Source organism: Vigna unguiculata, chromosome 5 (genome assembly GCF_004118075.2).
Source record: "Vigna unguiculata cultivar IT97K-499-35 chromosome 5, ASM411807v1, whole genome shotgun sequence".
Lineage (NCBI taxonomy): Eukaryota > Viridiplantae > Streptophyta > Magnoliopsida > Fabales > Fabaceae > Vigna > Vigna unguiculata.
The window spans coordinates 7,386,879-7,401,682 of record NC_040283.1 but is presented as its reverse complement, the minus strand read 5'-3'; the positions used below and the strand labels follow the sequence as shown (position 1 = coordinate 7,401,682).

General features: G+C 33.3%; 1 protein-coding gene across 1 annotated transcript; it reads right to left on the bottom strand.

Moving 5' to 3' along the window:
• Positions 1-1,085: 1,085 nt before the first annotated feature.
• Positions 1,086-13,581, bottom strand: LOC114185389 (kinesin-like protein KIN-UB). The gene is made up of 19 exons (XM_028073086.1): positions 13,443-13,581; positions 12,113-12,213; positions 11,860-11,982; positions 11,480-11,665; positions 11,094-11,315; positions 10,794-10,947; positions 9,309-9,458; positions 8,994-9,082; positions 6,701-6,904; positions 5,868-5,984; positions 4,610-4,744; positions 4,393-4,521; positions 3,909-4,035; positions 3,744-3,836; positions 3,082-3,207; positions 2,813-2,938; positions 2,017-2,160; positions 1,673-1,801; positions 1,086-1,585 (listed from the first exon to the last, which is right to left on the bottom strand). Exons 1-19 carry the CDS (start codon positions 13,579-13,581, stop codon positions 1,425-1,427), a joined length of 2,655 nt encoding a protein of 884 aa, XP_027928887.1. The 3' UTR covers positions 1,086-1,424.
• Positions 13,582-14,804: the final 1,223 nt, after the last annotated feature.

Sequence of the window (14,804 nt, the reverse complement as noted above, 5' to 3'; positions counted from 1 at the left end):
AACAACCTTGAAAGGGAAAAGGAAATTTTATTATAATGAATACTTATTAATAACACCTTTAATAATTACATATTCATGTCTCCTTTTACATGTATCTTCTTAAGAAACTCATAAATACATAAAATAAAAGTATATTAACGTATAGTAGTTCATGAAAATAACTATTATTTTATAACTATTATTTTCATGAGATTAACAGGGATTTATATTTACTAACGTGAAATAAGAAAGTAGTGTATTCTTTCAAAATTTATCTATTACAAGAGTAGAGAAAAGAGGAAGGAAGTGAATCTTATGTTTCTCTTCTTTTAGGAAAATTAAATATTATTAAAGAGATTTCACTATAAAACAAAAATATGCTTACACTTCATCTTTTATTGGTAAAAATCATTGGCTGCATTCATTCAATGATTTACTTTTAATATTATACTTTTTATTTAAACTAATTATATTTTACTTAAACTTTATCATCATACTATAATATTCTAATATTATAAACTAATTTTTTTAAAATATATCATATGCATGAAAATTTTATCTCTAATGAAAAAAATAATAAATATTTTTATACTTTTTGGAATTAAAAATTATAATATATTAAAATTAAACGTAATATAAAATAATAAGCATTATTATTTTCTTTTTAAGAGTAATATAAAATAATTGACTTAAATATATTTTAAATCTAAATATTATCTGTCATCTAGTTTCCATATTTTCCTTTATACTTTCAAATCTTGGATTTTTTTTTAGTGGTTTAGTTCTTATTCAAAGAAAATTATTATATACAGCTTAGCTTATAATTATGAATTTATCATTTTGTTCATAAAACATATGTTAATATATTATGAATAAAATAATTTACATTAGCTTTAAGTTATGTAAAGAAAAAAAAAAGAATAAGTTATACTCCCCATTTATTAAAAACACAACATAGCATCATTAAAAGTTATTAAATGACGCTGAAAATAGCATATCCCCACAAAGTCTCAAACTTAGACTCGTATCATTAATAATAAAAAAAGTAAGTTGCTGAGATAATCTCAAAGAATTTATAGTGATAATTAAGATCAAATGGAATCATATAACATGGGCAAGAATTAGAATGATGATTTTCATTACTTACACAAATCAATAATCAATTACAAATAACAATATTGGGCAGCTCTATGGAATTTGTGGTGGTCAAAATTTGAGAAACCAATGTTAAACAACATATTTTCACCATTTCTTCTCTGCCCTGCCACAAAACCTCAAATTTCCCCCTCTATCAATTATACATACATTCATTCTGGTCAGTAATGGCTACATAACAAGTACATGCTAAACCCTTGCTGCTTCTCTTATCACAAAAATAGCAAGGTGGAACTATTATCAAGTACGTGCCTCACAAGCTGTGGAACAATAAATGCGCAGATTCATAATCAATAATCTACTCGTAGGCGTCGCAATTCAGATTTGAATGTTGAGACAGAACTGAGAGTCCGACGAGCAAGATTCCGTATATCCTCTCGTGAACAATCTCGTGAAATTCGAACAAGTTCCCAGAGAGCACCTCCACTAACCAGGTCCTTTGCATTCACTTCTGTAATGTTTTATTTTATAACATCACAATTTAAACATTGAAATGATGTATTATGAAAAACTGAAACATGATGAGAAGTCTCGTTACCATGCTGTGCCAAGTGGCAGAGCGCAAGCTCTATGTGACGCCTGATTGGTGCAGCTTCATTATTAGCATTTTGTACTATCCACGGAAGTGCACCATCTTCTATCAAGAAAGATCTGCCACTTTTTATCCCTGTGAGAACAGAACTATAATTGTAAGGTTTGAAGTTTGAAGTTTGAAGTTTTCAGTGACTAATGCTTGCTTAGAAACATTAAATACATCTTTAAATAATCATTGCAGGACTGAATTTTTTTGGTGACGTTCTTTAGTAACTATTTAGTGTATTTTCTATCTGACTTGAAGCTTAGTGTTCTAAGTGTTGAGAATAATATGGAGAAAAAGTAGACCTTGATTAGAAGCTCGAGACTCGCATTTTGCGAAGTTTGCAATTCCTCGTGCAACTTGGGAAAGGACATCGGGATGTCCACATCTTACGATTCCCAGTAAAGCCTTAATACCTCCCTGGGATCTCAGAGTCATCAATATTCTATCTGAAGAACATGGAAAACAAAAATATGAAACCTACAGAAAAATATATATTCATGGAAATACAATGATTTCAAATACAAAATCTACTAAAGTGCCATCTGTACTGAATGAAGAATTCTCAACTGGTTTTATATAATACGAAGTCAGATAACACAAGAAAGTAGAATGTGGGCAAGGTTCATGTATAAAGGGGTAAATATCAGCGAGGGCAGTGCAGACTATTCAGGATTAGTTGGCATTTTTCTGAGCGTTGGCCATTACAATTTTAGATAATCTTGACAAAATTGAGTTCCCTTAAATGTGGGCTAAAGTAATTTATATTTAGATATCTTCATTTGAAAATGATTTTAACATGATGATTGTTTGAGGAGAATAATTATCGCGAGAGAAAAAAATTCAGTATTCCATTCAAACCCATGTTTGGCCTTATGTTCACAAAGAAATGCCAAAAAAGATTTCAATTTCTCAACCCACAAGCACGTGGTACAAACAAATGTCCAAAGAAACTATTAGTAGCCAATAATGGAGATTACATCACCATCATAGTGTGGTTTGAAGAAACTATCCAAATTTAATTTATCTAATTGCTAAAATTATATTTTCATGCATTTATCGACATAAATAAATGACTTGCAAAAAAACAACAAACTGTACCATTTCCACATAAGTTAGCAATTGCCCCAGCAACCATTCGAAGTGTTTGTGGATCTTCAGCATCAGATGCAGTCATTGATAACAGAGTAATTCCTCCTTCAGCCATAATAAGTTCTTGATTCGCTTCTGATTTAACAAAAGAAAGCAAAACAAAAACAATTGTAACATTAGCCAAATGCACAACCACAAATAAACTGAGGTAGTACCAAAGTGATAAGCAAGATCCAATTGTCTATGACATGAAAAAAATATCTACTAACGACATTCACCATTCATAGCAAGATTGGCAATTGCCCCAGCAGCTACTCTGCGAACAGTTTCATCCTCATATCTTCGAAGAAGCATCAGCAAGGAAGTAAGCCCTCCAGCCTCAACAATTCTCTTTTGATTAGCCTCTGCATATCAGATTGAGAAAAACTACTATAAGAAATACTAGACATAAGAAAAGATACATGAGCATATAACAAAACGAGCTCAGTCTTGGTCTTTGGAATGTACCAGTGCAGAGAAAGTGTAGAAAGAAAGAATCGTCTAGTGGACAGTGAAAACAAGAAGACGAATTTTATGGAAAACTAATACAGTTGCTTTTCAAAAAAAAAATTGAAAAAAAAAATAGTAGAATTTTCCGGATAAATTATAACCAATACAATATCTACCATGATTTAAAAAATAAATCACGCTGCGATATATACAACTATCAGAAGACAATGAACATAAAAGATAGACAGGGACTGTTTGTTTATGAAACAATTTTCTATATACATTATTATTTTTTCTGAAAATAGGAAACGAAAACAGAATTTTTTTTTCTGAAACTAAACAGACTCCTAACTCAACAACAACTGTTTTAACAATTGTAATCATTGCCAGAAAAAAATTCACAGAAAGTAGATGATCGAATATAGAGCCTTAAGATGAGATTAGCTTCAACCTTCTGCAGCTAGGTTGGCTACCACTTTCACAGCATGAATTCGTACATTGGCATCATCTGACTCCAGCAATGACAAAATCTTTTGCAGTCCAACTGTTAAAATAATTTGAGTCTTTAACACGGATATGATGGAATGTTTCAGTTATAACTCAAAAGAACTCATACCTTGCTCAAAGAGAGTAGCAACAGATGACTTCTGACCATTTGCAGTGTCCTTGAATTGGGGATGCCGGGAGGAATCCATTGCAGAAAATGTGCTCCCAGAACTTCCATTTTCCAAACACCTTCTCATCTATAAACGTAAAATTGTATCATACTATACCAAAGATTCAAATTTAAGTAAAAAGAACATAATGTAACATACAGCTAGAAACAATGGAAAGATCAAAGAATCTTGATTTGACAACATCGACTACCTCATTAGTTCAGAATGAAATTATGTTTAGGACCTATATTTGGTGCTCTGGTTGGGCTTGTTACAAGAATTCTCTACAAAATTAAATACTGAAGAGTATTGTGCATTTTATGGCCACTTTCATTAAACCAAAGCAAAGTCAATGACTCAATGCATGGAATTACGATCCAAGCTAAAGTTTATTACTAAAGAATATCCTGAATGCTCAAATTTTAGTCAACATAAAACAAATACCTGGTCAGCTTCAAAGTTCAATTGCAATAATTGACTTCTCAATATTATTATTTCTTCTTCAAGTCTTTTTTTCTGATTAGCCTCATCCTCCAAGATGTTGCGAAGCTTTACAACTTCTGCATCTCCTGCCTAGTATACATAAAAGATTTTAGTATAGTATAAAAACATTCTAGATAGATGAAGAAAAAGAAAAGTTAGCCATTTAACTGAATCTCACCTGTGTTTGTGTGTGTTTCCCCAGTTGATTTTTTAGATGTTCTACCTCTTCTTCAGCTGCCTTCCTCCGACTTCTTTCGGTTTCAAGCAGCATTTTGACCTCAGTAACTTCACCTGCTGAAGATGATGCGGGCCCCTGTGCCAAAAAGGCACAAATAGCTAAATAATTAAAACCACAAATAAAAGATAAAAATAATAGCTCAAAGCAGCGATTCAATCAGGCAATTGTTAAAACAATGACATTGGGACTAATGAAGACTGATGCGTAAATTACAGTATCGAATTTACCACAAGACTGGTAAGAAAAATCCTAAAATAAATTATTGCTTAATATAAAAATTTGTCATGAAACAACAATCACAAAAGATTAACTTTGATGAACAAAGACACATTAATGAATTCATATTTTATCTCCTTTTGAGTTTCTATTGTGACATGTTGAGATCATACAAGTCAATCCCAGACAGCAGACAGACAAAAATGAGATAGCAGGATGATTTCTATTCTAATATTTTTCTTATTGTGTGTGTGTATCTTTGTATAAAGGAAACAATGTAGATGAAAGAAAAAATATAAAAGAAAACATAGACCTCTCTTCAACATGAACAAAATACACCCCGAAAGATGTTAAACAATGTAGTTAAAATTGAGAGTAAGGCTCTCCAAGGAACACACACGATAGCATCAAATCCAATCTGAGAATGATAGATATCTTCCACCCGGATTGAGGGGGACTGTTGGAGATTGCCCAAACCAATCAGAATCACAGATTTTTATTGAGTCCAGATCATATCTGAATTATTTGTAATTAGAAACTATATTATTCCTTCTGCTTATTTAGTTACAGCATTTACAAGGAAAATATTATCCTGATTTTCAGTGCTAAGATTGGTGTATAGATTTTTTTTTCCCTTTCCAATTTATACCTCTTACTGTATCAAGTACGAGTCAGGAAAAATATTCATATTTCCGGAAATACAAATGTTCATTCCAACCAAACGTACCAAACAATAGCATACTTGGACATAACCAAAAAATTAGGTTCATTCTACAAATACTTATAAAGAAATAAATCAAGATTGGTCCCAGAGACTTAGGACACAGCCAGCAACCAACATTAACCAAAAATGCTGAATGTGAAAACAGTAACAAACAATGATGTCTCAAAATATATGCGACCAATAACTTTCAAAAACAGTGGAACAAAAATCCACCTTCAAGATTTGCAGAGTGTTAATATTATTTAAAAAGGAATATACCTCTCCATTATCAGCCACAGAACTATTGCAGTCATGTCTTTCTTGATTCAAGACCAACTTCTGCTCCAACTCCTTTACCAATTCCATGTACTCCATCTGACATTTCAGTCTCTCTTTCTACAGGGTACAATCATAAAACTCCATATAAGACATTGAGAAAACAATTGAGATGTTGCCCCAAAAATCCTAAAAATTAGCCTCTTCGGTGACTTAAGTTTTCCACAGAATAGGGCATAAAGGTTTTGCACGATGTCTAATACTTGGTTAATAATAGAGACTAAAGATATAGAGACAGCACTACAAAAAGGCATATAAAAGAACATTTGATACCAAAATGATCAAATTTGAACAAGGATAACGTACAAGTCTCACATTATATCCATCCTAAAACACTTCGTCCAGAAAATATGACATTCAAAAACATACAATCTTCATAAAAGTACTCCAGCCACGCAGAAACCCTTTGATTTTAAATTGATCATTTTTAACCTCAAAACAATCTGTCTGAGACATTTTTAAGAAATAACACTTAGCAGAATCCATACTTCCTCAACAAGACATCAATCCAGCATAACTAAGGCCTAGCCCAGAATTACTCATTGTCTTTACGTTCTGTTCACAAGATAAGCTAGAACAATGCCTAAAACCAATTAGAAAGAGTTAAATAAATAATAATGATCCTCAATCACATACTTTAACAATATGTAAACCCTACATTATTAGTATACAGCATTATGTATACAATTACAAAACAGTTAAAAACCACAAAGACTTTGGCTTAAAATTTACTGTAATTTGTAGTCAAGATCTTTCATATGGGTCATATGACAAACCTCCAATGCATCAGCAAAGTTCCTCTCAACCTCGGAAATTCGACATTGTGCCTCCAAATTTATTTTGTCAACTTCATCCTCAAAAGATTTCTGCTGCCTTTCATTTTCTGCAATAAGCTTATCTAATTGTACCTCAAGCTTACGAGACAAGCTTTTATAATCAAATTCCTCCTTTATTTTCAGCATATTCTCAACTTTCATAGCCTGATGAAACAAAAATGTGTTAATCTCTGTCACAAAAACACAAAACCATATCAATTATCACCAAAAAGAATTCATTATAAATGATAATGACCATTATGATAAAATAATCATAATGAAATATGATTTGCATTCTTATCAGTGGTATGCCAATGCAACAGTGAAGCATTACTTGCCAGCCCTAGAAATTAACTTTTAAGGTTGAGAAATTATGCTTCTTTCGGTCTTCTCTGTTCTTGAATTTGGAGATGGTTCACACATTAAAGTTTGGGATGACACTTGTTAGAAATCTCACATCAACTAGAGATATTGTTAAATTATAGTATACAGTTGGTGCAAACTTCACTTTACAATCCCATTTTGTAACATTGAGTTTGGCCAAATTCCATTTCTAAAATGAACTCAGGCTCTAACCTAATAAGGTTTTTGGGCCTATTGTTCCACCTAGGGATGGCAACGGGTCGGGTCGGGCACAGATACTATGATACCCGTACCCGACCCGCTAAAAAACAATCCACCCGTTACCCGCCCGTTTACCCGCCGGGTATCCGCTTAAAAAATACCTGCGGATATTTTTAAAACCCGTGGGTACCCGTGGATACCCGATACCCGCAAATATTTAAAAAAATATGTATTTTATAAATTTTTTAATATAAAATTATAAAAATTAAATTATAATTATAATTATAATTATAATTATGATTATAATTAAATTTGACATAATAAAATATATTGTTACTTCTAATTTTAATTAAATTTAACTTAATAAAATATAAATTAAATTTTAATTTTAATTTTTTGCGGGTAACGGGTACCCGTGGGTACGGATAGTATGATACCCGTACCCAACCCGTTTATAACCGGATATTAAAATACCCGCTACCCACTACCCGCGGGTAATAAATACCCACGGGTAGTAACTATCCGTCACGGATTTTATCCGCGGATATCTGCAGGCACGGGTATTTTTGCCATCCCTAGTTCCACCCACAATCAAGGTGTTGTCAAACCACAAAAAATATCTAGTCCAAGATTCCACATGTCCAATCCCTGGTGTGAGGGTTTGAAAGAAATTTCACATCGACTAGAAATATGATCAAGTTATAATATGCACACAATTGAAAACCTCTTGTTACAACCCAATTTTATAAAATTGAGTTAAATCTAAATTTACTTTCAAAAAACACCAATGTGAGAGATGTTCCTTTTTCTGAAACGCTTCATAGACTCTACCTTCTTTCCAATTCTATTTCTAGAAATTTTATGTTTCTCAGAAATTTGAATAATAGGAAATTCTCTGATTGACAATCTCTTCTAATTCTCTGATTGACAATCTCCTCTAACCTTGTTATACTCTGTCCACATCTATTCAAACTTAGACCAGAGGATTAGGTCACTTGACACTCCAGATGTTTTTTATGTAAATCCTATCATGCATTTTCTCACTTCATCCAGCAGCGTAACTCCCTCCTTAGGAAATCAATCACTCCCTCAAAGGTTAAAACATTTGTATATGGGAAGAAAAGCTAGAATTTTCACTGGTCAATTGTTACCTTAGGAGATAATTTTGTGTAGAGTACTGCACTTAGCTGCTCTGTGTTATGCTTAAGGACATGCGGGTATTCTTTAGTAAATTTTCCGAGCTGGTGTCCAGCGGCACGTTTTTTGTTCTTAATTTTTAACTTTTGTTCTTGGATTAATTTATGGAGTTACCCTCTAGAATTCAAACCTCCTTTCTCTCAATAAATCATTTGCTTATAATGATGATCATGATAACTAAGGTCAAAAATTGGCTCTACTAACAAAAGAGCAAATTAATATGCCAGCATGAGTAGTTAATAAATGGCACAAGGACGCACAGTTGAATCTAAGGGGATTAAATTAATGAATTGTGCCAGTATTATTAACTTTTAATGCTAGAAATCTTAACAGTGATTTTTCAAAAGACATTCCAACACTAACATAACAATAAGAAATATAAATACACACGATGAAACAGATCTTAATGAGAATAAACTTAATATTGATATTTAGTTCATATAGAATGAATGTCCACATTTATGAAAGTACAAATCTAAATGAAGAAACTGACCCTTTGACCAAACAATATGGTACTAGAAGTCTCTCCTCGATGACGTGGTGATGGGCCAATAGTCACAATCAATGAAGTCCTAGCTGTGCCTGCAGATGATCAGAAAGCAAATAGAAAGAGTGTCCAAGAAGACTATTGGCATCTGGTACAAAGACTAAGACAAAGATACCATAAATATGTCCATCAAGGATTTAAGAAACCAGATTTGTAAACCATAAAGGACATCACACTCAATTTGTTTATCTTGTCATGTTGAAGAACAGGAGGATATGATATGATACTAAGATATCTAAACAACAAATTATGGCCTCTTACCGCCAAAAGAGTCTCGAAGCATTCTAGTAAGCTTTGAATCACGAAATGGAACATGAGCATTATTCTCTGCTAGAGCATTAATACATTTTCCCAGTGAACTAAGTGAAAGATTGATAGATTTAGCTTCCTCTAGCATGTGCCCTTCACTTCCTGGTGAGGAAAAAGGGTTAAAAATCAAAAGTTTCTGCACATATCAACATAATGACAGAAACTAACAAGGTAAGGTAAGGGGACTATCACTAAATGAACATACAAATTTCAATTCAAAGGCCACAGGAAACAGGGAATACTAAAGCTTGTTTGGTCTGAGGATGGGTTTGTATTTTCATTTTTTGTTTCCTCTTGAATTAAAAATGCCATTTTATTTTATTCTTTCCTATTTTCGAAGATTTGTATATAAAACAGTAAAAGCAAGAAGAAAAAAAAAACATTTTCACTATTACCTACACAAGTATTGAACACAAAAATGAAAACAAGACACTTTTGTAATTAAAAGTGAAAGCTAAAAATTAAAAAAACATTTTATCAAAGTAAACACACCCTAAAAGGGTAATGGCTTTTTTACAATTTGTATTTTCAAGTAATATGCTTTTACTAATACTTACAAAAATATCACACTGTTTACGTTTATCCCTATTTTCAAAATTTTGTGAAGGAAATAGAGAAAACATTCCTTCACAAAATCTTAAAAACAACAAACACTGTAAAACCAACGGTTGTTTCCAACTTTTCCTCCACAAGAATGTCGATACCAGAATAAAATGAATGACACTTTTCTAAAATATCTCTATTATCATTCAGGATGCTGGCAGAAAGCAACTGTTCCTTCTCAAAACTATCACATCATATATTTTATACTATTTATGACATTATTATAATAATTATATCAATATTAACACATGTGGTATACTTATACTGTGATATTATTATAATATTATTTATAAATATTATATTATTTAAAGCCTGAAACAAAATAAATAGTCACAACAAAAAAATGTTATTGTTTATATAACAAGTTTATTGTAGTTATTCTATTATTATATATTTTATAATTTAAAAAGTAATCAAACAAAACATTTTCTCATGCATTTTCCCAACCATTTCAATATTTTCACATGCATTTTTCCCGTTATTTCAATTATTTTTTAGCCATTTTACCTTGACCATTTGATTGAATTGTCTTCACCCATTTTCATCATTATTCCCACCTATTTACATTTTTTCCCACCAACTTGAATTATTCTCTCCTGCCCCCATTTTATTTCTCACTCATCTGGGGACATTTATGGGCCATTTGCAACTATTTCTCATAGTTTTTCTTCCTGCTCATTTGAATGAGTTTTCCTCCCACTTTCCAGTATTCTTCATGCATGCTAACACAACAAATGCTTCATGGAGAAGCCACTTTCAGACAATTTCACAAGAACAATTTATTTATGCCACCTAGATTTACACATATAGACAGCTTTTAAGTTCAGCACACACCTGACTTATGGACACGTTCTGAACCTGCCAAGTCTACCACAACCAACTTGCTCTTCCGAACAAGTGGTTTTGAAGGTTTAGTCAAATGAGAGGCATCACCATTTTGACTAGATACAATATCTTCACTTTCCAAGACAGACCTCTTAATATGAACCTGTGTGAGAAACGATAAACTTATCAAGATTGGATATTATTTTTAAGAAACAAAAAACAGTGAATAACTAGTTTCCTTGATTTGTGATGTTTGGAATCAAAGACAAAGAACAGAAAAGGTAATCCAAACAGGGAATATTCTTTCACCATCAGAATAGCATGACTGCGAGAAGATTCAGTATTCAATTTTGTGTTAGCAGCAATTCGATTAGCTTCCCCTACTCTTAACAGCTCCAGAAAACTATGTTGGTCTGTGATTTCTACAAGAGTTGCCCCAGGCATAGATACATCACCACTTCTTGGATCTTCCACTATAGGAATATTATCATTTGCTGGATTAAGCAAATCCTGGAGAGTCTCCATGTAAAGCTACACATTTTTTGCAGACATAATGAGTAAAATAGCCTAGAATGGTTATAATATAAAACAAATAACACTTTCTTGATCAAACAAAATGAAACAAAACACAATGGCCACTAGAAGATAAAAGTAATAATGATGCAAAAAGCAGTAATGCACATGTAAGTATCAACCTGCAGATACGAGACTGTGACAGAATCAGTATTGGGTGACAAGTCAGCAAAAATATCCTCCATGGAACGGACCATGATACCACGATCAGAAGCATCAACTTCCCCTAGTCGTCCAAGTGTAAATGTTTTCCCAGTTCCAGTTTGACCATAAGCCATCACAGTCCCATTATAACCATCAAGAACACTCTACAAACCAGACATCAAAAACGTGTTAAGCTATAGAGTATTGAAGAAATATGGCAATGGATAGAATCCATTAACAATTAAACCTAGGAATGATGTCATCAAATCCTAAAATCATTAACATTAAGCAGAACTGGATAAGGGTATCTCAGTAAAGATGTTCACGAACAATTAGGATATGCACCAGTACAACAGACCTCCACAACTGGCTTAGCCACAACTTCATAGACACGTTTCTGTGATGCAAATTCAGTAAGCACCTCATCAAACTCATATGTGTCAGAATCCCAATTGTTTCTACGAAGTTTCAGTCTTTTAAGCTGAAGGACAGTAAAAACACAAAAGGCTTACATTAAACAAGATCCGTGCATAAAACAATCCAAGATATCTATAAAGCAAAGAGAAACAAAACATCCACAATTAATAGTAAATTAAATAGAGCGAACGTACCTCTGGTTGTAATTCAACACAATCAGCAAAATCGGCATCAGCCATCATTTCTTCAGCATTTCGCGGTCTCAATCTTACAGCCACCCGAACTCTTCCTGGCACTGTACAAAGAAATGATAGCATGACAAGTGTACTATAGTAATACCCCCATACCAGATAGAAAAATAGCGGGAACAATTTTTAATAACCATTTTGTTTTCAAGCATTAGCTTTCACTCAAAATATAAAAAAGTACAAGTATAACAATGCTGCCAGGAAACTAAACTTCTAGGCCCTATCTAGAATTCAAGAATTACTGGTGGCCATACAGGGGCCCTTAAATACTACACCCTCCTCATACAATGAGCTGTTTTGTAGCCTTTTTCACTGATGTTAATACCAAAACCCTTCTTAGGAACCTCTATTTAAAGTAAAGGATCTACCCTGAATTGTGTTATTTTCCAGGATTTTAGGAGTGGTTTCTCCTCTACATCAAACGGTACCAAAACCTAGTTGATCCTCTCCCAACCACGAAAGGAGTCCTCCAGAGCTTCAGTCAGTGAGTCTCATATCATATTGGCATGAACAGGAAAACCCTATTAAAGTATAGGCTGCCACCCAACATCAATCAGGCTTTAAGGAATGGATTCTTCTCTTCACTACAACAGCAAGTTCCAGACAAGCTGAACATAACCACAAGATGCTACTTTGGGACTAACCTTCCAAGAAATGAAAATATGACCTATGTCATCTGGGTCTGGATATTAGGATTTCCAATTAATTGGGATTGTGACATTCACCCCAAACCCGCTAACATACAACTCTTGAGATTGACTTAGACCACTCGCATCTTCACCCCAAGCTCAAACCACGTAGCATATCAAAAATCCAGATCTAAAATACACGCGAAGTGGATCATTAACTAAACAATGTCCACACTCCAGAGCAAAACAACTAAACGGTTGGTCCTACCACATCCAAAGCTTGCTTCTGCTCCATCTAACTAACTAAAAGAATAAATTTCCAAAAAAACAGATATTCCACACATTGAAGACCAGAACATAAACACCGAAACACCGAGCAATGAGTGTTCAAAAAAATATGAACAAAATGAGGCGTATCTTAAGCAATCGCTCTCCGAAGTAACGAACTATCACAATTGTAGGCCATACGAAAAGTCACAATCATAATCATCCACAAATAGAGAAGGAGCGAGCTTCATTATTGCGACCTAAACGTGGTTACCAGTTAGTTAGAGCTTCATTACACTCTCTCCACCTACCACACTCGTAAATTCAAACACACACTCCCTATGTGTTTGTAAGAGTCTAGGGTTGTGAAAAGGACTGACCGGCGTCGGCGTTTCTGGCGGCGGGGTTGGCGCGGCGCAGGGCGGATCCCGGCGAGGGGGAGGAGGGGCGGGGGCGGGGCTTGAGAGGGCGATCGAACTTGGCGCTTCCTCTTTGGACGCCGTTTCGGTTCGACGCCATGGAGAAGACGGTGGTGAGTGAATGAGGTAGCGGTTTCGGAAACTGGAAGCGAAGTAAGGAAGAGAAGAAGTGAATGAAGGAGTCGTGGTCGGGCCCACGTGTGAAGTGTGGGGTAGGTGGTTCATTGTGGGGCCCACCCTGACTTGGATCGTGCCTTGATAAGGAAAGAGAAAGAGAAAGTGTTACTGTTGCGTGCGTCCGTGTCTTGTTCCCTTCCCTCTTCAATTTTATTCAAAAAATTCAACTGCTGTAATAATTATATTTCATTATTAAATTTTACTATACCTTAAATTTACACTATTTAACTATTTTACAATTAAAATAATTATTTTGAATAAAAAAAAATCCAAGTAGCTAATAATTATGTCATTTTTAATTAACTAATACCCTATGTATTGTAGTCCTACCGAAAATAAAATTAATTCAAATATTTTTGTTCCCTAATTATAAATCATGTTGAGTGTAACCGTTTTTAAATTTAAGAGTATTAATTAGTGGTGATAGATTATGTAAATGATAGAGTCGTTATGGTTTATACCGTTTTCTTGTTCATAACTAAGCATAAGTTTGACTTTGTGGAGTATTAATTAGTGAGGTGTATGTGGCAGAACGAAAAAAACATATTTAAGAAATTGTTAGAATGTGATTGACACATTCCTATTGAAAGGTTTGTGAATTGTTTGTTTGTTTGGTGAGAGTGTGATTGGTACGGAATAGAAGGAAAACAAGGATGTCATGTTACAACTTACAACTCACACACCGTGAAGTGTCCGCAGGTTGCTGTTCAACATTATGGTAGGAATTCAAATAATGTAATCATAAATATGCACCCTAAAATCGCTGCAGGATTGGATTAGGGAGAGAAACTAAAATAAATAAATTGATAATTTCATAATAATGTAATAAAAAATAAACGGATTAAATATTTTTTTAGCTTTTAAAATATGATGTAAAATTTTTGATTTCAACTATGTTCCAAATTTTGATTGTGTTTGTTCTTGAATTTTAAAGATAAATGGATGTAATTTTTGGTCGAAAAAAATGCATAATCAATTAAAAACATTACTTCAATAATCATCTTATTAACCCAAAATCACGATCATAATGAATGACATTGTGTAAAAATTTATACAACACATAATAAATTGAAAAATAACACTATGTGAAAATTTGTACAACACATAGATCACTTTTTCATGTCCTTTAACCCTCTTAAATATAAA

Bases quoted from the DNA above. Each gene is read 5' to 3' on its own strand.
- LOC114185389 (XM_028073086.1), bottom strand. From the start codon at position 13,581: ATGGCGTCGAACCGAAACGGCGTCCAAAGAGGAAGCGCCAAGTTCGAT. The intron at 9,459-10,793 runs GTGTGTGCTGAA...TTTCCTCACCAG, and splicing joins AGAACGTGTCCATAAGTCAG to GAAGTGAAGGGCACATGCTA. The intron at 4,036-4,392 runs GTATTTGTTTTA...TTACGTTTATAG, and splicing joins TGAACTTTGAAGCTGACCAG to ATGAGAAGGTGTTTGGAAAA.